This window comes from Chiloscyllium plagiosum, unplaced genomic scaffold (genome assembly GCF_037043375.1).
Source record: "Chiloscyllium plagiosum isolate Xiang-an unplaced genomic scaffold, Cpla_swu_hap1 HiC_scaffold_1, whole genome shotgun sequence".
Classification (NCBI taxonomy): Eukaryota; Metazoa; Chordata; class Chondrichthyes; order Orectolobiformes; family Hemiscylliidae; genus Chiloscyllium; species Chiloscyllium plagiosum.
This window is the reverse complement of record NW_028270139.1, coordinates 69,761,543-69,785,443: the sequence shown is the minus strand read 5'-3', so window position 1 is coordinate 69,785,443 and position 23,901 is coordinate 69,761,543. Positions and strand designations below refer to the sequence as shown.

At 39.3% G+C, this 23,901-nt stretch overlaps 1 protein-coding gene across 1 annotated transcript in view; it reads left to right on the top strand.

Moving 5' to 3' along the window:
* Nucleotides 1–5,776: 5,776 nt before the first annotated feature.
* The window catches only part of LOC122550739 (protein YIPF5-like), a 34,964-nt gene continuing 16,839 nt past the window's right edge, over nt 5,777–23,901 (top strand). Inside the window, exons 1-3 of the mRNA XM_043691930.2 lie at nt 5,777–5,885; nt 8,773–8,886; nt 12,434–12,606. Coding sequence (XP_043547865.1) covers nt 8,774–8,886; nt 12,434–12,606 — 286 coding nt within the window. The 5' untranslated portion in view covers nt 5,777–5,885; nt 8,773. The remainder of the gene's footprint in view (nt 5,886–8,772; nt 8,887–12,433; nt 12,607–23,901) is intronic.

Sequence of the window (23,901 nt, the reverse complement as noted above, 5' to 3'; positions counted from 1 at the left end):
CTCTTATGGTCCAGGGCAGAGCAGTTGCCGTATCAGATTGTTATGCAACTAGATAGAATGCTTTCTATGGAACGTCTGTAAAAATTGTAACGTAGAGGTGCTGGTATTGGATTTGAGTGAACAAAGTTAAAAATCACACAACTCCATGTTACAGTCCAACAGGTTTATTCGGAAGTACTAGCTTTCAGAGTGTTGCTCCTTCATCAGGAAGCTGTGGATTAGGATCATAAGACACAGAACTTATAGCAAAATATCACAGTGTTATGCATGCAACTGATATGATATATTGAACAAACTTAGCAATCTTGGTAATATTTTGTTATAAATTCTGCATCTTAAGATCCTGCTCCACAGCTACCTGATAAAGGAGCATTGTTTCAAAAGCTAGTACTTTCAAATCAACCTATTGGACTGTAACCTGGTGTTGTGTGATTTTTAACTGTGTAAAAGTTGGTGAGGGTCCTTATGGACATGCCGAATTTCCCAAGCTGCCTGAGAAAGAAGAGGCGTTATTGTGCCTTTTTGGGAGATCCAGGGCAGATTGTTGGTTATCATCACTCTTCGGAACTTAATGCTCTCGACCCTCTCCAAGTTAGCTCCATCTATTTACATCAAATGGACGAGAGCAGTTCAGGAAGGCAGCTTAATACCACCTCCTCAAAGGCAATTAGGGATGGGCAATAAATGTTAGCCTAGCCATCAACTTGAGTCAACAAATTGTTCAATATGCATTTACTCATTGGGGGAAAATATTAAAAAACTTTGGGTAAAGATCACGCTACTCTATTACATACCTCCAAAGGTACATGAGCAATGCTATGAAATAGCTCAAGAAAACAAACTGCTGTTGGTTGTATTCCCAATTAATGGATCTGAATGTTTATTTGATTAAGGGTGGAATTTTGTTTTTCTACAAGATATTATTAGTGTTCATTTGAAATACTATCCAGTTTTAGTTTCCACACAATATGAAGGCTTTGCAAAGAGTATGGCAGGATGTGCAAAAATTCATTCATTTAGGAAGGAGGAGAACACACCCCCATCTACACCAATGGAGCTCAGGTAGCGAGGGAATAGATTGTGTTCCAGTTGAAAGTTTTTCTTTTCAATTATATATGCTTAGAAGGAGCAGAGGATTAAGGACAAGTTTAGGATAAATGTAAAAAGATGAATCTTCACCAATATAAAGGTAGACCTCTGGCAATGGCTGCCCAGGCAGTGGGTACATTGCTTCAAATAAGAGCTGGATTTGTTGATTGAGGTGGATTTCAACTGGTGCTCAAGGTCGATATTTCAGAAAGTTCAGGACAGAAGTGATCTTCTGGACTAAGTTTGATATGTGTAGGAGAGTTATTGACTCTGGTCCAGAATTGATTGAGTGGAAGAATATTTTCTTGTCACATTTTATGTTCAAATTTGCCTGTGCTTTCTATTTTTCTTGACTCTCCCAGGAGACCACTTGATTTTGGTGAAGTAGGAATCTATGTGCTGAACAACACTGGGGGCAATTTGGATGTGTAATATAAAGGGTTACTTTTTGATATGCAGATGAGGCACTGCATCATCATAGGAAGCAGTGCAACCATATGAAGTGGCCTTGATGTCTCACAACCTCATGGGAAGTCAAAGTTCATATTAGATGTTGTTTTTGTTGTTATATAGAAATTTTTGTTTCCATTCCTATCTCAGCAAACTTAATAAATATTATTTTTCAGCACCAAAAATACATTAAGACAACAACCACCGACAATAATTTAGGATGAACCACAGAGACTTTTCCTTCCCATCATTGTTCACATCTGCACCTATTTTTAATACCTTAAGGCTGATTTCTCTGCTTATAAGTGCAAGCACTTCCAAGGTTAGCATATCTGAATTTTAATCTAACCTTTTATTTTGGTTTTCAATTGGTTTCACTCTTACATTTACAAAATTTCCAAAGTTTGACTATGTAATGTTAACTCCAGTGGTTATAGAAATCATGACAAAAATATAGAGCTACTTTTATAAATTTTGTTCTATAACCATAATCTAAGCAGGAAAAAAGGTGAACACAAATTATTCAATTGTACTAAAAACATTTTTACATCAAGTTAGCCTTGACTCAATGCCAGTTCTCTCATCTATGAATCATAAGGTTTTGAGTTTAAGTTGAGGGCAACAGGTAAGTGATTGGTTTGTGAGCATTTTGCTGTTTCTTTAGAAATTCCTGTAGAAGTTGGTCCTCAATTTACAAACATCCGACTTACAAATGCTCGTACTTATGAATGTGAGTCCACAATCATGGGTGGGAGAGGCAACAGTCGAATGGTATTGTCATTGGGCTGTTCATGTTCTGTGGAGTCCCAGGTTCAAATCCTATCATACTAGATGGTGGAATTTAAATTTACTTATAAACAAAGTCTGGAATTAAGAGTCATCTAATGATGACCATGGATCCATTGTCAATTGTCAGAAAAAACCCATCTGGTTCATAAATGTCCTTTGGGAAGGAAACTGCTGTCCTTACCAGGTCTGGCCTACATGTGACTCCAGATCCACAGCAATGTGTTTGAATCTAAACTGCATGCTGGGTGTTTAGGGATGTGTAATAAACACTGGCTTAGCTAGCAACAATCTCATCCCATGAATAAAAAGAAGGTTTTGATATCCCAACCCAATTTAGTGTCACCTGCCAGCACCCGGTCCATATCTCTCCAAACCCTTTCTATTTATATACCCATCCAAATGCCTTTTAAATGTTGCAATTGTACCAGCCTCCACCACATCCTCTGGCAGCTTGGTCCATACATGTACCACCTTCTGTTTGAAAAAGTTGCCTCTTAGGTCTCTTTTATATCTTTCCCCTCTCACCCTAAACCTATGCCCTCTCGTTCTGACTCCCCGACCCCAGGGAACAGACTTTGTCTATTTATCCTATCCATGCCCCTCATAATTTTGTAAACCTCCATAATGTCACCCCTCAACTTCCGACACTCCAGAGGAAACAGCCACAGCCTGTTCAGCCTCTCCCTATAGCTCAAATCCTCCTACCCTGGCAACATCCTGTAAATCTTTTATGAACCCTTTCAAGTTTCACAACATCTTTCCAATAGGAAGGAGACCAGAATTGCACACAATATTCCAAAAGTGGCCTAACCAATGTCCTGTACTGCCGCAATGTGACCTCCCAACTCCTGTACTCAATACTCTGAGCAATAAAGGAAAGCATACCAGACGCCTCCTTCACTATCATATCGACCTGCGGCTCCACTTTCAAGTTTTAGTTTTAAAACACTTACATATAAACATTTCACATATGTGTGAATAGCTACTTTCCATTTTCCTGCATTGTGTTCTCACTTGCATACAAATCGACTTGTGAAAAGACTCCAGAATGGAACTCATTTGCAACCTGGGGACTTCTTGTAATTAATTATTAATTGTAAGGAAGGAATAGTGCAAAGACAGTAATGTCACAGCAAAGTCCTATATTAATTGGTTAGTGAATATCTACCATTAAAATCACTGTGAAAATAACTAAATTAATTAATTATTTTTCAGAACAGGTGGATCATAGAAAAATGCACATGTTTTACATAACTCTTAAGTATCTACATTGATAAAGGTGGAGTAACTGATTGTTGAGCAAGGGTGAGTAATCTTCCTAGTCTCCAGTTTGTAGTAAATAATATGTAATGAGAAAGTATATATAATAAATGTTTAAAGGATGGCAGCATAGCTCAGCCAAGCGAAATTTCCATCCTGTGGCATGTGGGGAGATGTGAACACTTCACGTGACCCTGGCAAATATAGTACAGGACTGTCATCAGCTGCAGAATCCTGAGCTTTAAGTTCAGAACTACAACTGGAGAATGGAGAAAGATGGGATTCTGAAGAAGGATCACTGGACCAGAAACATTAACTCTCCTTTTTCTCCACATATGCTGACCAGACTTGCTGAGCTTTTCCAGCAATTTCAGTGTTTGTCCTCTGAGTCTACCTTGCATACTAATTGGTTTTCAATTTTTTGATACAGATGAGGGTGCTGATTCCTCAGAGGAATGTAGCAAGAGCCAAGTTTGTGGCATCACAAGTGATTCAACTGAACAAGTAAAGAGGGATGGAGGGAAGAAAAAAGTGCAAAACTATAGTAATAGGCAAGTCAATGGTTAGGGGAATAGACAAGCATTTGTTATGTTAAAGATTAATTGAAAGCCTTTAAGTTAATTGTCAAAACATGTAATTTGAATACATAAAATGGCTGCAAATAATGTACTAGGAGAAAGTGAGGACTGCAGATGCTGGAGGTCAGAGCTGAAAAATGTGTTGCTAGAAAAGCGCAGCAGGTCAGGCAGCATCAAAGGAACAGGAGAATCGACCTTTCGGGCCAAACGTCGATTCTCCTGCTCATTTGATGCTGCCTGACCTGCTGCGCTTTTCCGGCAACACATTTTTCAGCTGCAAATAATGTATATAAATTAGAATTATAACAATGCTTCAGATCAAAAACTTATGCAAATTATATAAATATATGTTCAAAATAAGATTAATGAAAAACATTGAATGGTTCAAGGTCAGTTATGCACAAAGATAAAGACCAAACACACAAAATTAAAGAATATTCAGTCAATCAAATATAACAAGACATGGAAAGTGTAAAACTTGAACTTTTTACCAGATGTTAAAAGTTATCGTCTCTGGAGAATCCATTAACTAGCAATATCTGAAAAGGGATGTGCTTTGTGGAACTGAAGTTAATCAGATATGAGAAGCATGCTTATGTGCACTTCTCAGTTATCCTGCTGAAATTAATCTTGTGTTGAAAAGGGATAGCAAATTAAGTTAAACATAGGTATTTAGAATTAGAAAGAAACTGATTGAGTGGTTTAAGTCTTATGACTCTCTTCAGAACTGAAAGGAGCTTGAAAATGATGGTTTCTGTGCTATTTATCAAAGGCGAAAGAAGACCAAATGGAACAGATGGTGAGGGTGTTCAGAGCAAAAGACAAAGGAAGTGTTATTGGCAATATTGATAGATATAAATGAATAATAGGTATGTATCTGAGCTGTTAATAGCAGAAAATAAATCAGCTCTGCCAGAAGCAAAACTTACAAACAAGACACTGGTAAGAGCGAGAAGCGGGGGATAATCAGAGTGACAGAGTTCATAGTCTGAAGTTGTTGAACTCAGTGTTGATCCTGAAGGTTGTAAAAAGCCCATATGGAAAATATGATGCTGTTCCTTCATCTTGCGTTAGGCGGCAGCAGACCAGAGGCAGAAATATCTGCATGAGGCATAGAGTTGTTGCGTTTTCGTAACATAGAACAAGGCCCTTTGGCCCATCATATCTGTTGCAGTCGTCAAATGTATGTCTATCCTAATCCTATTTTCCAGCCCTTGGTCCATTGCCTTATGTTCTTGTTTCTACCAGCCTTTTAGGTAATGATTTCCAGATACCCATCACCCTCTGGGTGAAAAGATGTTTCCTCAGATCCCCGTTAAATCTCTACGTTAGATCCAACCTAATATTGTGTGGACATTGAGAACTATTTCTTTAAACATTTAAACATATAATAGATATGTCATACTTTAAAATAAATGAATGCAGTGCTTGATGTGATTACACAGATTTCACAGTATGAAAAATATCCTTATGATTCTGTTTAAGTTCAGAATATTTGTAGATATTGAATTTAGAACATTATGGGGGCTTTAAATTACAAGTGGCAGGCTGTGTTATATTTGTCTACTAAGTTGACTAAAGTCTATAATTAGAGCTTTATAAATAGCATATAGGCCTTCTTGTTTTGTAGTCAATCAATGCTAGAGTCTGCTTGTTCAATGTACTTTCTTAATTCTGCCCAAAAACAGGTTTTACTCTGCAGTGGTTGCTTTATTTAAGGTATGTATACAATTGACAATTTCACAGCTAAGAAGCTGGAAATATATCTTTGTTATCTAGTTGCTGAGTAAGCATTCGACAATCAATGTAGGCAAGATTATAGTTAGTAGATAATGTCAATACCACAGAAACTTTCTGTAAGGCATGTCAAGTACTTGTCCGAGTCTGCTTCTGAATTTGTCACAATAATACTGTCTGTGTTACTATTTATAAATGACAAAAAATGCATTAATCTCTGTGACCTGTACTTAAAAAATGTATTTCCAAATTATGACATCTTGATTTTTTAATTAATTAGTTAATAGTTTGCTAAACTATGAAGACATAAGTTTCCTATGTTATGGATTTATTAGAACTATCGTGTGTTTCTTACAGTTGTGTTTAAAATGAATGCATTGCTTGGTCTTAATGGACTTGACATTTGGCCACTTGGCTTTGCTGACAGAAACAGATGTTCATATTGCATGTGACAACCTGAAAAACAATAAAATTGATTGAGTCGGTTGTCATTAAAATATGTATTATCATTTAAATTAAACATTTAATTAGACTCTCAATTTTGTTTTTGCTATGAAATTTTACATTACATAATTAGAAATTGTTTTTCTGAAATCAATTATTTCATTTGTACTTTATGAGTACTATGTAGATTTTTGTATTATGCAAACAGTATGGGCTGAATTTTTCATGTTTAAGCAAAGTGTTTATTCAAATGGGATACATGGTACCTATATGTCATGGCTCGTAGTGATTTTTCTCTAACAATCCTCCAACCTTCGCCTCATTAATTATACATCTGGCCTCAATGGCACCCCCCACTAAACCATGCTCCACACCCGGCACCTTCCCTTGCCACCGCAAGGGAATTTTTTTACAGCCTAAAATGCATTCTAATTTCCTATGGCCAGTACGATGGCTGATTAGTTAGCACTGCTGCCTCACAGCGCTAGGGACCCAGGATCGATTCCAGCATCAGGCGACTGTCCGTGTGGAGTTTGTATATTCTCCCTAGGTCTGCATGGGTTTCCTCTGGGTGCTCCGGTTTCCTCCCACAATCCGAAGATGTGCAGGTTAGGTGAATTGGTCATGCTAAATTGCCCAGAGTGTTTAGGTGCATTAGTCAAGGGTAAATGTAGATAAATAGAGTAGGGGAATGAGTCTGGGTGGGTTACTCTTCGGAGGATCGGTGTAGACCTGTTGGGCCAAATGGCCTGTTTCCACACTGTAGAGATTCTATTCTATCTATGCTAATATCTTTAGTTGTACTACAGACCTTCCCTCTGATTTCTATACCTATATCTTCCCTCTGACGAGTGAACACCGATTCCAAGTATTCATTTAGAATCCCACTTAGATCCTCTGGCTCACGCAAAAATGGTGGACCTTAATGGGCTCAACTCTTTACCTCATTATCCTTTTGCCCTTAATGTGCCAGTAAAACTATTTAGGATTTTCCTTTATTTTACCTACCAGTATCTTTTCATCTCCTGTAGCTCTTCTAATGTCTTTTTTTTAAATATTCACCTTTCCATCTTCTGTACTCCTCCAGGGCTTCTACTGCTTTGAACCCTTGGTATCTGCACTAAGCCTCTCTTTTTCTCTCAATCCAATGCTGTATATTCCTTGATATCCAGTGTTCATTGGATTTGATGGTCCCGACATTTTTCTTTATTGGAATGTTTTGGCCCAGTACACTCCATATTTCCTTTCTGAATGCATCTGTCTGAGACATATTTATAGTCCACTCTAGTCAATTATATCTGATCTTATTAAAATCAACCTTTCCCTTGTTGAGAACTTTGATTGCAGGCCCATCCTTGTCTTAATCTATGGCTAATCAAAAGGCTGAATGCAGGGAAGGGATGGCTACTGAAAACCATTCCTGCTGTTGCTTTCAACCCTCATGGTCTCAACCCAAATGACCTCCACCAACCCCACAAAAGAAATTACCTCTTCTGTTGTCAATCCATCTGTCTGGGAGTCCTGGGAGCATTGGACCAACAGGATCTAGGCCCTTGTCCCTGGTTGCTGAACGCCAGAACTGCCAGTCTCTGCACAATCAGCAATTAGCTGCTTGATTGCAAGAAGATTTAGTACACTTTTAGATCCTAACAGGGCATGGGTCTTTTTCCGCTAACTCTCTCATTTTTGGATTCATTTGAAAATGGAAATATAGTGTCCAAAAACAGATAGCTCTGGAAATACTCCGTAGAATAGGTAGCATCAATGTTTAAAGAAGTGGGATTATAGTTTAGGATCTGAGGGCACATTGATCTGAATTATTAATTTTAGCTTCTATACCCATAGGTGTTTGCCGTGCTGGGTATTTCCAGTGTTATGTGCTTTATTTTCTTTCTTTTGTTTGAAACAGCACATATTTTAATTTTCTCACAAGAATAATTTATAGATATTATTTTCAAAGTTTCTCCTTGTGACACTTAATGTGGTGAAGAAGTTGAGTTTTCCAAAACAAAATCTGTGTGTGTCCTTCTGTAAATGTCTGTCCAACAGCATGTTTTCTTACCAATCGGTATTGAAACGATTTACCAAGAAATTGATTACGTATAATGTATAGCTCAATAGCATAAGTGTAGATTTTCCTGTTGTGCACCATCCCAGATACCACATAAGGTGTTTTCAGTTCATCAAAAATGTGAACTGTCATTAAAACTAATTCTTGCACTGAATATCAGTAAAGAGTATTAGGAGACTAATCTAATTTGTAACATCATTTTATTATTACTATTCCACATCTGCTGGCTTAGAAGAAAATTAAATATACTACTGACAATTTTATATTTCATCCTACCAGAATAATCTGCTGATAACAATTAATTTAAACACAAAAGACTTAATGATACTTTTTGCTGTTTTTCTGTTTTTTTAGAATGTCTACCTTTGAACAGTTTAATCCAGACTTTTACCAATCAAATTATGATATTAATGACCAGCAGCAAACCTCATATAACTATGGAGGTAGCAGTGGTCCTGATTCAAGTAGGTAAGAAAATTTATGTGATTAAATATTATGAAGTTAACAGGACTGTGTCAGGTTTGTACACAACGTAAACCTCCCCACACCCTTCTTCATCTAACCCACCAACATTAACTTCTGACAACAAAACAGAAATTGCTGGAGAAACCCAGCAGGCCTGGCAGCATCTGTGGGTTCACTCAACTTGAAATGTTAACAATATTTTGTCTCCACAGATGCTGCCAGTCCTGCTGAGTTTCTCCAGCAATTTCTGTTTTTGTTCCAAGTTTCCAGCCTCCACAGTTCTTTGTTTTATGATAACATTAACTTTCCATTCTTTCTCCCTCTTCTGCTTATTTATCTTTCCCTTAAATGCAAATGCACTACTCTCTTCAATTCCTCCCTGTGTTGTAGAGTTGCAGACATTAATTGCTCTCTGAATTCTCTTCTGAATTCTTGACTTTTTTATGACTACCTTCTAGTCATAGTGACTAATTTTGGTCTCCTCCACAAAAAAATTCTTTCATAATCTTAAAAGGCCTCCTCCCATTGTGTTACTGTGGCAACATGATTTGACTCCTGTTACACATCTGATTTGTGGTAAAACCTTTTCAAAATCCAAACAGATTACTACAACTGCAATACTGCTTTTGATGTTCTCCATCAAGAATAATGAATCAATGTACATATCCATTCTCTAAAATGACTTTCGTGATGTCATTTCATTAAGAAACATAAAAAGAAAGTTGATTGGTCGGTTGATTTATTGTTATCATATGTACCAGTATACAGTGAAAAGTATTGTTTTGCATGCTATACAGGCAGATCGTATTATACAAAGTGCATCAGTGTAGATTTTAGATTTAAATTTAGATTTGGTTTTTATTGTTATGTGTACTCAAGCATGGAGTACAAGAGTACAGTACAAAATGTATAATGTCACCAAATGTAGTGCCACCTTAGGTACAAAGTAACTAGGTACAAAATTTTAGAGAAAAAGAAAAATAAAGTAGCAGAACTGAGTGCAAAATACAGTGTTACAGCTGCAGAGAAGGCGCAGCAAGACAGATCAGAATTAACGCTTGAAAGGTCAATTCAAAAGTCAGAACACAATGGAGAAGAAGCTATTCTTGAATCTATTTGTTTGTGTATTCAAACTTTTATATCTTCTGCTCGACAGTAGAGGGTGAAAGAGAGTATAACTGGGGTGGGAGGGGTCTTTGATTATCTTGGTTGCTTACCCAAGGCAGCAGGATGTATTGATGGAGTCAGTGATGGAAGATTGGTTTGAGTGATGGATTGACTCTCTATACTTTCTTGCGGTCTTGGGAAGAGCAGTTGCCAAACTTTACTGTCCTGCATCCAGATAGGATGCTTTCGTTGATGCATCTATAAAAATTGATAAGAGTCCTTGGGGACATGTTGAATTTCCCTAGCTTCCTGAGGAAGTAGAGATGTTGTTGTGCTTTCTTGACCGTTACTTCCATGTGAAAGGACCATGGATGCAGAGTTTAAACTGTTTCAAGCAACATTTTTGTAACTGTTTAATGTGATTCTAGTCTAGCCTTCCGTGAAAAGCAGAAGATTGACATACCACTACATATGTTTTACAGGCTTCGTTTATGTTACAAATGATAGATCCATATTCTTTCTGTGGGGTGATATTACATGCAGGTTGATTGGAAGCTCGTGTTGTGCATAATAGTAGTTTTGGTTTAGTTTTTTTTAAGTCTTGCATCATCTTCATGATAATCTTCCACTTATTCAGATGTTGGAGATAACATTGACACATATCAAGACCAATATTTGTACCTGCTGCAACAGGAACCTTATAATGTAGTATTAGCTTCATACAATCTCCTATTTGTTACAAAAGGGTTTTCATAACATTATTGATGCATTTTTCTTACCTTAATTAGAAATCTGTATTACAGGTCTCTTGTGTGTCATTTGAGGGATGAATACTTAGTGCATTTAAGAAATACTACCGTGCATTAATATATATATATATATATATATCACTCGATAAGATAGCGTGTTAATTTCATGCTGAATTATAGGTTTTAGCACATGTTAAATAATTCAAATAAATGATAATAAACTTCTTTCTTACCACTTAAAATCAATTATTGATTAATGCACTAATTGAATGCTTTGTTCATAAAGCACTTTAAACATTTAAAGTTCACTTTTTTGTAAAAAAAACAGTACAAAAGTGTTATAGCTTTTAGCACTACTACCTCACAGTGCCAGGGACCCAGGTTTGATTCCACTCTTGGGCAACTGTCTGCGTGGAGTTTGTGCATTCTTCCCATGTCTGCGTGGGTTTCCTCTGGGTGCTCTGGTCTTCTCACACAATCTAGAGATCTGCAAATTAGGTGGATTGGTCATGATAAAAAAATTGCCCCCTTGCAACCCGAGATGTGTAGATTAGCTGGGTTAGCCATGGTAAATACCCCATGTGGGGTTCCGGGGGTGGGTGTGGATGGGATGCTATTTGGAAGGTTGGTGCAGACTCAATGGGCTGAGTAGCCTCTTTTTGCACTGTAGAGATTCTGTGATTCTAGGTGCCAGCATTATGAATGGGAGGTTATCTTCTCCTGTAGACCTTCAATTCGTTTTTTAAGACTTATTCAACATACATTCATAGAAACAGACTTTGCATAAATTACTAATATGTAAGTAAAATACTGCAGATACTGGAAATCTAAAATAAGAGCAGCAAATGTTAGAAATATTCAACAAGTCCTGCTTATTTTCAGTTCAGTTTCAAGTATCAGTTCTTTTAGGTCAAGAGAAATGCCACTATACAGGGTCCAGTAGTAACTGTTACTGAACTAAGTAGACTTTGGGAGAGTAGACTAACTAGTAGCAGAAAATCTTTGTTAATAAGTGTAAGTAGCAATTTGTATTTAAAAAAAGCAGTAATTTTACTCTGAATCGGCTCAGTTTTTTGGACGAACAGAAAGATTTGACGATACAATTTCAAAATGTTAATACAATTGCATATGTAGCTCAGGAGATATATATGCAATCCAAAAGAATAATTATTATCCTACATTAAAGTAATGAGATTTCAATCAGAATTCTAGTTGCTCCAGAAATATATATGCAAATCAGTAAGTCTAATACATCAATGCTTAAAATACTCATCTAGTACCTCTTCCAACTCTCTGTCCCCCATTCTCTTCCTCTTTTTCTATTCTTTTCATTCCACCTGTCTTCCATCCTCTTTTCTTCTCCTTGTCATTTGTCTCTCCTCACCTTCCCTTCTTTAATCTGATTATTCCTTCTGCTCTGCAAACAGTGGATTTAAATATTGCACTTGATCTTAACTTGCTATAAAATCCCTTAGGAGTTTAACCAAAGAAATCATTGACAGTATACAGTCACTAACAGGCCTCATTCAATTTTCAAGTTCAAATGGCAACATCAAACCATGTATCCTGCACTGCCAACTTTTATGGCATCAGGGCACACCCTGGAGAAAATGCGTGTCTCGAGGGAATTCATAACAAGTACTTGGCATTTTCACTTTATTGTCGACTGGTTCTTCTATGTCTTTGCCTTTCAGTGAATTTGAGAATGGACACCCACAGCCCAAAATATTTGTTCCTTCAGAAATGACACAAACTTCAAACCTCTATGCAGGCCATATCTTACAACCACAAGAGCTGTACACTCCATTCAGCCCATCGTCCACAATATATGGTGGTGACACTGATGATGAACCATCACTTTTAGAAGGTAATCATTTATAATGTTAACTCGCAGTCTTGGAACATTGCAATCTGTATAACAAATGCTGCTTCTTGTTGTTTCACACAGTGTGTTACTGATTTCAATCATGATATTGCATTGGAATGCTCCTGTGAGGCAATTATAAGGTTGTGAAGTCAGAGTTAGCTTAAGTGGACTGGGAAAATAGTTAGCAAGCTCCCATTATAGAGAAGCATTGCCAGGCATTTCAGGAGATACTTTATAACACTCAACAAAGATGCTCCATTTGAGAAAGGAAGTGAATAGGATGATCCTTCTGTGGTTAAGAAAATTAACAATGATAATACATCGTGAGAAAAGATGTACAGTGCTGCAAAGATTAGTGACCAGAGCCTTATATAGTCTCGCAGTACATCTCTGCTCTTGTTTTTTAGTCCACTTGAAATGAATGTGACCATTCCTAAACAACAACTGAACCTGCATGTTAACCCTAAGAGAGTCCTCATTAGAGAAACCTCTAATTCCCTTTCTGCTTCAGATTTATGAAGCCTTTTCCCATTTAGAAAATAGTCTACACCTCTACTCTTCCTAACAAATGCACATAGCAAAGTGCATTGTATTCCATCTGCCATTTCTTTATCCACTCTTCTAGCCTGTCCATGGCCTTGTTTAGTCTCCCTGCTTCCTCAGCACTACCTGGCCTCCATCTATCTTTGTGTCATCTGCAAAAATCCCAACAAAATCCTCAGTTCCTTCATCCAATTTGTTAACATATAAAATGAATATATACGGTTCTAACACTGAACTTTGCAAAACTCTACTAATCACCAGCTTCAATCTTGAAAAAGACCTCTTTATCCCCACTCTCTGCTAGTCAACCAATCCTCTATGCAACCAGTACCTTGTCCCTAATACCATGGGTTGTTGTCTTATTAAGCAGTTTCCTGCGCAGCACTTTGTCAAAGGCCTTCTGGAAACCCAAATAAATCATGTCTACTGGCTCTCCTTTCTCTAACTTTACTGTCACCTCCTCAAAAAATTCTAACTGATTTGTCAGACATGACCTCCCCTTGATGAAGTTATGCTGACTCAGCCCTATTTTACCTGGCACTTCAAAGTACTCTGCAATCTTATCTTTAATAATGGATTCTATAGCCTTACCAATGACCAAGGTCAGGCTAATTGACCTCTGGTTTCTCTGTCTTCTCCTCCCCTCCCTTCCTTCTTAAGAAGGGGTGTGACATTGTCCATTTTAAAGTCCTCTGGGATCCTCCTTGATTCCCGTGATTCCTGACAGATCACCACCAATTCTCTACAATCTCCTCTGCTATCTCCTTCAGAACTCTGAGGTATATTACATTTTTCCACCTTCAGACCTTTTGGCTTCTCCAACACCTTCTCCTTAGTGATGGCCTCTACATTCACCTCTGCCACCTGTCGTTTTTGAAGTATTGGTATGTTACAGGTGTGTTCCATCATGAAACCTAATGCAAAGTATCTGTTTAGTTCCTCACCATTTCTTTGTTCCCCATTGTTACCTATCCATCTTCATGTTCCAGCAGCCCAATGTCTCACTTATCTTTTAAATATCCAAACAAATTCCTGTAATCTTCTTTTATGTTACTAGCTTACTTTCATATTTCATCTTCTGTCACCTTATTGCTTTTTTAGTCCTCCTCTGTAAATTTTTAAAGGCTTCCTAATCCTCTGGCGTCCTGCTAATCTTTACCACATTGTATGCTTTTTCTTAGATTCCCTACAGTATGGAAACAGGCCCTTCGGCCCAACAAGTCCACACTGACCATCCGAAGAGTAACCCACCCAGATCTATTTCCCTCTAACTAATGCACTTAATACTACGGGCAATTTAGCACGGCCAATTCACCTGAGCTGCACATTTTTGGACTGTGGGGGGGAAACAGGAGCACCCGGAGGAAACCGGAGCACCCAGAGAAAACCCAAGCAGACACAGAGAGAACGCACAAACTCCACACAGACAGTTGCTCAAGGCTGGAATTGAACCCAGGACCCTGGTGCTGGGAGGCAGCAGTGCTAACCACTGAGCCACCATGCTGCTCCTGACTGCCCGTGTCAGACATGGTTGTCTTATTTGCCCCTTAGTATGTTTTGTTTTCATTGCCATGAATTTATGTTGTGCCTCCCAAATTACCCCCAGAAACTCCTGTCATTGCTGCTCCACTGTCTTCCCTGCTGGCTCCCTTCCAATCAGTTTTGGCCAGCTCTTCCTTTATGTCTTTGTAATTACCTGTACTCCATTATAATGCTATCACATATGACTCCAGCTTTTCCTTCCCAAATGTAAAGTGAATTCTATCATATTGTGGTCACTGCTCCCCAGAGAGCAGTTTGTCATTTGACACCCTGATCAAGTCTGATCAAATCCAGAATTGCCTGTTCCCTTGTAGGCTATATCACAAGCTGCTCCAAAAAGATCTCATAGACATTCCACATATTCCTTTCCTTGAGATCCACTACAAACTGATTTTCCCAGTCCACCTGCGTATCGACGTCTCCCATGATTATTGCAATAGTGCCTTTCTTACATGCCTTTTCATCCACATCCTGGCTACTGCTAAGAGGCCTGTACACAACACCCATCAGGGTCTTATCTCCTTTGCAGTTCCTCAACTGTACCCACACAGATTCTGATTCCATATCACTTCTTGCTACTGATTTTATTTAATTTCTCACTAAGAAGTCCACTCTGCTCATCTGCCTACCTGTTCACTAGGATATTTAGTTCCAACCCGGATCCCCTTGCAGCTACCTATCTGTGGCACTCACAACAACATACCTGCCAATTTCAATCTGCACTACAAGCTCATTTACCTTGGTTTGTAGACTGTGTGCATATAAGTACAACACCCTCAGTCCTGCATTGACTGCTCCCTTTCTCATAGTTGTCTCTTTATCCTCTCTGCCTGAAGTTAGATTCATGACCCTTTCCATTCTCTGTGTTCTATTACTTGTTCTGGAAACTTTAATAACTTCTGCTGAGCCCTTTCCCCTTTCAATGTTTCCCCAATTTTCCATGCAACTGCAAACACTCACCACCCTCTCCGACCGTATCCCCCGCCCCCCATCCGCCCCCCATCCCCCCCCACCCACCATCCCACCATCTCCCTACTATTTAGTTTAAAGCCCCATCTACAGCCCTAATTATGTGATTTGCCAGGACTCTGATCCGAGCATGATTTAGGTGGAGTCTATCAGGTCAGCTCCGTCCTTCCCCAGTACTAGTGTCAATGTCCCAAGAATTCAAACCAAGTTCCTCAACACCAAACTTTGAGCCACGCGATAACCTCTTTAATCTTATTGACCCTGTGCCAATTAACATGTGACCCAGGTAGTAATCCAGAGATTACTCTGGATGTGACCTCTTCTTCCTGACTGAGTGTAGGTTACTACAAGTGCAGCAAGTAATTGGGAAGGCAAATGGGATGTTGGCCTGATGAAGGGCTTTTGCCCGAAACGTCGATTTTCCTGCTCCTCGGATGCTGCCTGACCTGCTGTGCTTTTCCAGCACCACTCTAATCTAGACTCTGTTTTCCAGCATCTGCAGTCCTCACTTTTGCCCATTAGAAAGACGTTGTGACAGCTAACCGGATAGCAGGTATTCATAAAGTGTATAGCTTTTGGCTGCAGAAGTTGTCACTGTGAGTCAATGGAATTGTTTCCAGTTTGTGCACAACTCCAAGTTTACTTGGGAGGTTTACGTGACCATGCAGTCAGTGGCCCTCTGGACCCGGAGAATCCTGAAGTTATTGGTCCTAAATCTCTCCACACTAGATCTCTCCTCTGGGTGTAGAGAATGTTATGAAATATGCAACTTGGAAGCAGTGCAAAAGCCTCATTTATGCAGAAGTACAGAGAGGTTTGTGAAATGTGACAGATTTTCTTTTCCTGGAAGATTGCAACAGTATAAAAATAAAGTGCTATTTTGATCTTGACTGCCACAGTCAGTGCAGTTCTGATAGTGCTGTAGGTCTCCCAGCTGACATTCTTCCTATCCACTACAGTAAGATGAAGCCTGTTCTCCTGTTAATGAATATTAACGAGTTTTACTAAACTTAATCAGTCACAAAGCAAAATAATGAGGGCATCTTTCTGAAACTCAGCTCCAGTTGTGTGTGTGATCTGACATCATTATCTCATCACTCTTTTCTCACATGTTAAGTGGTTATTTTTAGAGTAAAGGTATAGTTAATGTCCACTGTCTCTCCTTGCCACTTCATCCTGCAGCGGTTAGTGCTATTCTTCCTGGACTGATGTCTTCCTCCATTCCTCATGCAGGTTAAGGAGAGCCCCTAGCAGAATGAACATGACGGGTGGCATGGTGGCTCAGTGGTTAGCATTACTGCCTCACAGTGCCTGGGTCCCAGGTTCGATTCCAGCCTTGGGCAACTGCCTGTGTGGAGTTTGCACATTCTCCTTGTGTCTGCGTGGGTTTCCTCCGGGTGCTCCAGTTTCCTCCCACATTCCAAAGATGTGCAGGTCGGGTGAATTGGCCATGCTAAATTGTCCCTAGTGTTAGGTGCATTAGTCAGAGGGAAATGGGTCTGGGTGGGTTACTCTTCGGATGGTCGGTGTGGACCGGTTGGGCTGAAGGGCCTGTTTCCACACTGTCGGGAATCTAGTCTAATCTGATGATGCATTGTTCCCTTATCCTAGTCATTTCTACTAATTCCATTACTTTTCTGGGTGAAATCCTCAGAGAATTTCCATAATGAAAGTTGGTGAAATCTGGATCAAGGGCTGAATCGCCTCATGTTCTGACTGTGTTGGTTTTGAGGAGTTTCGTGGAGGGCTTCTCTCCCTGAGCCATGAAAACTCCTGTCATGCAATTTTCTGCTGCCCACCTCACCAAACATGCATTTGGCTTTCATGGTGCAGCTCTTGCACTGTGTTGTGGTCAGCAGAGGAGAAGGTGCTTGATGACACTGGGACTTTCTGGCATTCACATCATGGGTACCATACTCAAACACTAGCTGTCCACCATTTTAAATACTACAAGCCCTGAACATCCCTTTGGATGTTGCTGTGCAATTTCAAGTAACATCACTGAGAGAGGCACCCCACTTCACAGACAGGGACCGAGAGATCCTGGTGGATGGGATGCTACAAAGGAGAGTCATCCTCTTTCCCCACGACCACCAGAGGACACTGTCAGCTAAGTCTGAAGTTTCTAAGTGGGTCAGTGTGGTGTCCATGATCTGAAGTGATGTACTGCAATGTGCTCTGCAAGGGTCAGTACCACCACCTTCCCTTTGCTACCTCACACTCATTCTAAATCTGCCTCTGTATCTACCTCCTACCAAGGCTCATGTTCTGCCAATCTCACTGCTCCATGTAATATCTTCCCTCAGTGGCCTCACACATCAGGTTACTAACCCTCCCTGCCCTCTGAGCTCCCTAATTACTCACTCACTCACTCACTCAGCACACCTCACCACCCATCCATACCTCACCTCCACTAACAGCTTTTCCAGCTACTTGCATCTCACGCAGCCCCTCCCATTATCACAAAAGGGTTTGAAGAGTCAAGGTGGGTGGCAGGGTGGCCAACATTCGGTTCTTCACCTCATATAAAATTCTTAGCTTATCGGAGAAAATCATGACTGTTCATGTGGAGGTGGCGAGGCTTCTATGTCTTGGCAACCAAATAAGATTCATTGAGCTGCTCTGCTCTCCCAAAACTACTACTGTGAATGTATTCTTAACAAAGTCAAGCTTCCAACCCTCTGGCACAACCCATTTCCTCTCTTGTCTTCCACAGCATCCTCACAGCCTCTGCCCTGCATGAGGCCAGTCCCTCCAGCCTCAGCTCCTCCGCTACCTCTGGGGATGAAGTTACAGATCCTTCAGAGGCTGCACTGGCAAAGCTATCTCTTCCTTCAACCACCAGCTCAGATACTGACGCCTCAGCTAGTTTAGAATCAGGGATGCGTTCTGGTAAGTATGTCATTGCCACATTTCTGTGGCTGGCTGAAGAAGCAGCAGCCCAGGTTACCGGCACTGAGAGGACTGCCAGAGATCAGTCACCTGCTCAGTCGGAAAAGGCATAGTGGAATCGACTAATAACAACGTCTGCAAATACCTTTACAGGAGGAGAGGCCCGTTTGTTGGTGCACTCAGTAAACTGGATCAGATGCTGGATCAACACTTCTAATACTGTGCTGTGTTATGTCACAGCTAACCAAACTTAATCAGCCTTGCTATCACGGGATTCACAACACAGTGAAATTAAAATATTCAATGACTGTCAAAATTGTTCTTAAGCAATCTTTATGAATAACAGATATCAGTCACCAGTTTATTACATAAACAGAAATTAACAATTTATTGTTAATATAGTAACTGTTGAAAAGCAAAGCTAAATTACAAGGTAATCTAATTAAACTCAATGCGTTAAATCCAATCTTCTTTGACACAGCGGCTCAGTGGTTAGCACTGCTGCCTCACAGCGCCAGGGATCCAGGTTTGATTCTAGCCTTGGGCGACTGTGTGGAGTTTGCACATTTTCCCTGTGTGTCTGCGTGGGTTTCCTCCGGGTGCTCTGGTTTCCTCCTACAATCCAAAGATGTGCAGGTTAGGTGAATTGGCCATGCTAAACTGCCCATAGTTTTAGGTGCATTAGTCAGAGGGAAATGGGTCAGGAAGGGTACTCTTCGGAGGGTCGGTGTGGACTTGTTGGGCCAAAGGGCCTGTTTCCACACTGTCGGGAATTTAATCTAATCTAATCTCATCTAACCATAACCCCACTCACATATGCAGGCAGACACAGTTAAGGATAAATTAAAAGAGATAATAGAAGAGTTGTAATTTGCCGGTTTGATAACCTTTTCAATAATAAGCACCATGCCTTTATGGAAACTTTGAACTCCATGTTGTGTGACTGGCACATAGGATTGGATCTTGCTTGAATTTCAAAGTTACCAGAGAATGCAAACAGCTTCCAACCAGCTCTGTGGTACATTCACTTATCTGTTATAAACTGGGATTCTTTTCTTAAACAATTCCTCTATTCTGTAAAACTGGATATAAAACTAGAGAGTGTAAAACTTAGCAGCTATTCTCTGAAAGATTCTTAATGCAACAAACCTTTTGATTTGATTTGATTTATTATTGTCACATGTACTGAGAAACAATGACAAATATTGTTTTGCATACTATCCAGACAAATCACAACTTACATAAGTACATCAGGATTATGAAACAAAATGCAGAATATAGTATGACAGCTACAGAGAAGGTCCAGAGAAAGATCAACCTAACATATGAAAAGTCTCTTCATAAGTCTGACAAGATGAAGCTGTTCTTGAATCTGCTGATAGAGTTTCCAAACACTTTTGTATCTTCTGCCCGATGGAGTGCAGGTCTGTTTGCATCTCCTGCAGCCACTGGGCATTCTGCTGTAGAGGGAGGGGCTCTTTGACTATGTTGGCTGCTTTCTCGAAGCAGTGGCAAGTATAGACAAAGTCAATAGAAGGAAGGCTGCTTTTCATGATGGACAGGGCTGTGTTCATGCTCTCTGTAATTTCTTGGGGTCTTGGACTGAGCAATTGACATACCAAGTTGGATAGGATGCTCTCTATGGTACATCTGTAAAAATGGTGAGGGTCATTGTGGACAGTCAAATTTCCTTACCCTTCACAGGGAGTAGAGGCATTACTAATCTTCTTTGGTTTCTCTTTCTTTTCAACATTCTCTATGCTTGGTTGGCCACCACTAACCTCCTCTTGATTGACCAGTTCAACATGTAACCAGTTGACAGTCCTTGACCTGAAAAGATCCAGGTGGCAAAATGTTTGCAGTGTTCTTAGAACAATCTTTCCAGGCCAGTTCTCAAAATGTAAACATTAGTTTGTTTGTTCTCACGTTTTCTTTAAAAAAAAACATACTGCTGTTAAAGTTCAAGGAATGATTTTCAACTTCAACTGATGGTCCCAAACTCAAAAATAAAAAAAACAGAAAAACAGCACAAGTCTCAACAGCTGGCTTTAGCATGCATCTGGCTGTCTGTCTCTATGGACAGATTATCAGTTGGAAAGCACAGCAGAATGCCCAGTGGCTGCAGGAGATGCAAACAGACCTACACTCCATTGCTTTAGCCATTGATGCTCAGCAATAGCAAGGCAAAAGGGGAACAAAGGGCCTCAAACTTTACTGCAGATGTCCCTTTCGGTAAAGGAGACAAGATGGTGTCAGTGAGAACACAAATGGAGGAGTAAGCACACAGAAGCGCCCCCGAAGACTCCTATTAAGACATTCCAGAATGGTCAGCCCCTTCACCCTCCCTGTGGACCCTAGTCTTGTGGAAGTTGAAACTGAAGAGAGTGAGCCTGCATCTGGGCAGCACACTGTCAGCATGTCTAGGCCCAATAGCGACAAATGTCCCTGGGGTCATCTATCCAAATCTGCAAGACCAAGAGTTTACACTGTAGGGCAGAGACCCTCCACCCCAGCTGTGGATCCCGGAGTGCACTTAGATTTAGTTAGGGCCAAGGAGAAAAAAAAATTTCAGTGACACTTACTTGGCAGTGGTAATGCTTCAATGTAAACAGGATCTCATACATGTAAAACATTGGCACTTTAAATCATCATAAGCATACAACTTATGTTAATGAATGTTGCATTATGTTATGCATGTTAATTTTAAATCTGAGAAAGTTTATTTTTTAATTAAGAACAGTATGAAGAGATATGGGCCAGAGGCAGGTATATGGAATTAGATCAGCCATGATCTCATTGAATAGTGGACCAGACTTAAGGAGTTTAATGGCCTACTCCAGTTCTGATGATCCTAGGATAGTCAATCAGCTCTGTAATGACCCTCTGGTTGATAATTTCCGGCACAAGTTTCAACTCTTTTCTCAAACTCTAAATATGTAAACATGAAGAATCCATTTTAGCCTTTGGAGTACATTAGTACCTTTCATAGTGAGGGAAAATGCACTTGCAACAAATAAATATTTTAAATCTACACAACAATTTGATCTAGAATCAAACCACAAAAGACCAGAATGAGCCATTGAAACAATTTGCTTTGCATCTTTACCGAACTACTGACACCTAATCCTACATCAAATTAATTTTAAATAGTTGGCATAAGCAAATTATTTTATAAAGATCCATGGATCTATGTTTTACATTCTAAAGATGGCGCTGACTCAAACTCATTCTTGATTTTGTCCCAGCTTTTCTTAACTGTCTTTAATAAATCATATTTGATGAATTTTCATAATATATCTTCCTATTGATTGCCAAGAGGAAAATACATAATTTTGTAACTTGCTTTTCATGAATAGTATATTTGGCTAACAGATTTTCCTGAGTGATAACTTTATCTCTGTTAGATGCCTTCACATATATTTTAAATCAAATCAAGCAACTGACAGTTCTGTTATCACAGCAATTATCTTTATACAGCTTTATAACAGCCAGCTAAAATAAGAAAAAAGCATGAAGTGGCATTATAAATATATTTAAGCTTACTACAAGACCTAATCACTCATTTACTTCAGTATTATTCCATTTTTGTTTGGTTGCAGTAATGTCTGCATCTAAAATGGATTTAAGACTGAACATGTTCACTTGGTTACTTCATTTACTTTTAAAATAACTTCCACGTTTACAAGCAAAGGATTCTTGTTGCATTATGTTTAAATTCAAACTAAGATTAAAATGTGCAAGCAAATTTTCATGGATGAAGAATTCCCTTTATATCACTAAAATTATAAGTGATTTGTTGTCTTCTATAGGAATGCCACATGTCCAAATTGAGGGCAGAAATTGGCAAGCTGGATGATTGAAATCTCAGATAACAATTATCCTGCGCATTTTAAAAAATGTTGTTAAAGCTTTCCATGAACATGGGAGAAATAAGGCTGAGGAGTTTATTATTATAACATATGCTCAATCACCATATTATGGTGCAAACCTCTGCATATACACTTTTATTTTGTGTCATGTGTTTCAGCTTGACTGAATTAATAGCAATGCTAACTTTGGTCAGAAGGTTGAGGCTTATACCAATATCTGAGCTCTAAATCCAGGCTGAAAGTTCACAAGTGAGAAAGGTGCTCTCTTTCAGATGAAGTGTTCGGCAGAAAGCCCTATCTGCACGTTTCCGTTGATTTTTTTAAAAAATATGTCGTTCAAGGGATGAGGAGAGTTGCTAGCATTTATTGCGCATATGTAATTACCCTGAGAAGGTGGTCAATTTCCTTCTTGAACCTCTGCAGTCCTTGGTGTGTAGGTACAACTATGTTGTTGTTTGGAAGGAATTATTATTCTAAGTTGATGAGATAGTTCTCTTAACACCCTGACACAAATGCTTCCCTTAACCAACACCGTCTAAACAAGGGTATGGTGCTGGAAAAGCACAGCTGGTCAGGCAGCATCTGAGGAGCAGTAAATTCAATGTTTTGGGCAAAAGCCCTTCATCAACATCATCTAAGAAAGAGTCAGATTAGTAGGTCACTCATTTAATTGAACGTTTGTTGGATTTGTTTGAATTCACTCGGGGACACAGGACAAGATGGTGGCAAGCTTCTCAAGGACAACTAGGGATAGGCAATAAATGGCGGCCCAGCCAGCAATGCTCATGTCCCATAACTGAATTAAGCATCATGAAGACTAAAATTCCAAACAATTGCCAACATTGCTTTGTAATTTTGAATTAAAAGTTATGATTATAACAAATGGGACTAGATTAATTCAGGATATTTGGTCGACATGGGCAAGTTCAACTGAAGGGTCTGTTTCCATACTGTACAGCTCTATGACTATATGATTAAATAGACAAATTACATCTTCTTCATCTTGTGTATACTAATAGTTCAGGAATATCTTTGTTACTCTCGATTTGGAGATGCCGGTGTTGAACTGGGGTGTACAAAGTTAAAAATCACGCAACATCAGGTTATAGTCCAACAGGTATAATTGGAAGCACACTAGCTTTCGGAGCGAGGCTCCTTCATCACCTGACTATCACCTGATGAAGGAGCGTCGCTCCAAAAGCTAGTGTGCTTCCAATTAAACCTGTTGGACTATAACCTGGTGTTGTGTGATTTTTAACTTTGTTACTCTCAACCATCAGGTGGAGCTCATGTACCTTGTTTGTCTTAGCTGAGGTTTTGAAGTTTCATCAATGTGGATTTAAATTTCCATTGTTAACAATAACAATGAAATTTAAACTGTAACAACAATATTGAAAAATAAAGATAACTGATACTCTGCATAAATTGGACCATTCACTGTGAGGACTTATAATTTTCATGGAAACTTGGATTGAATTGT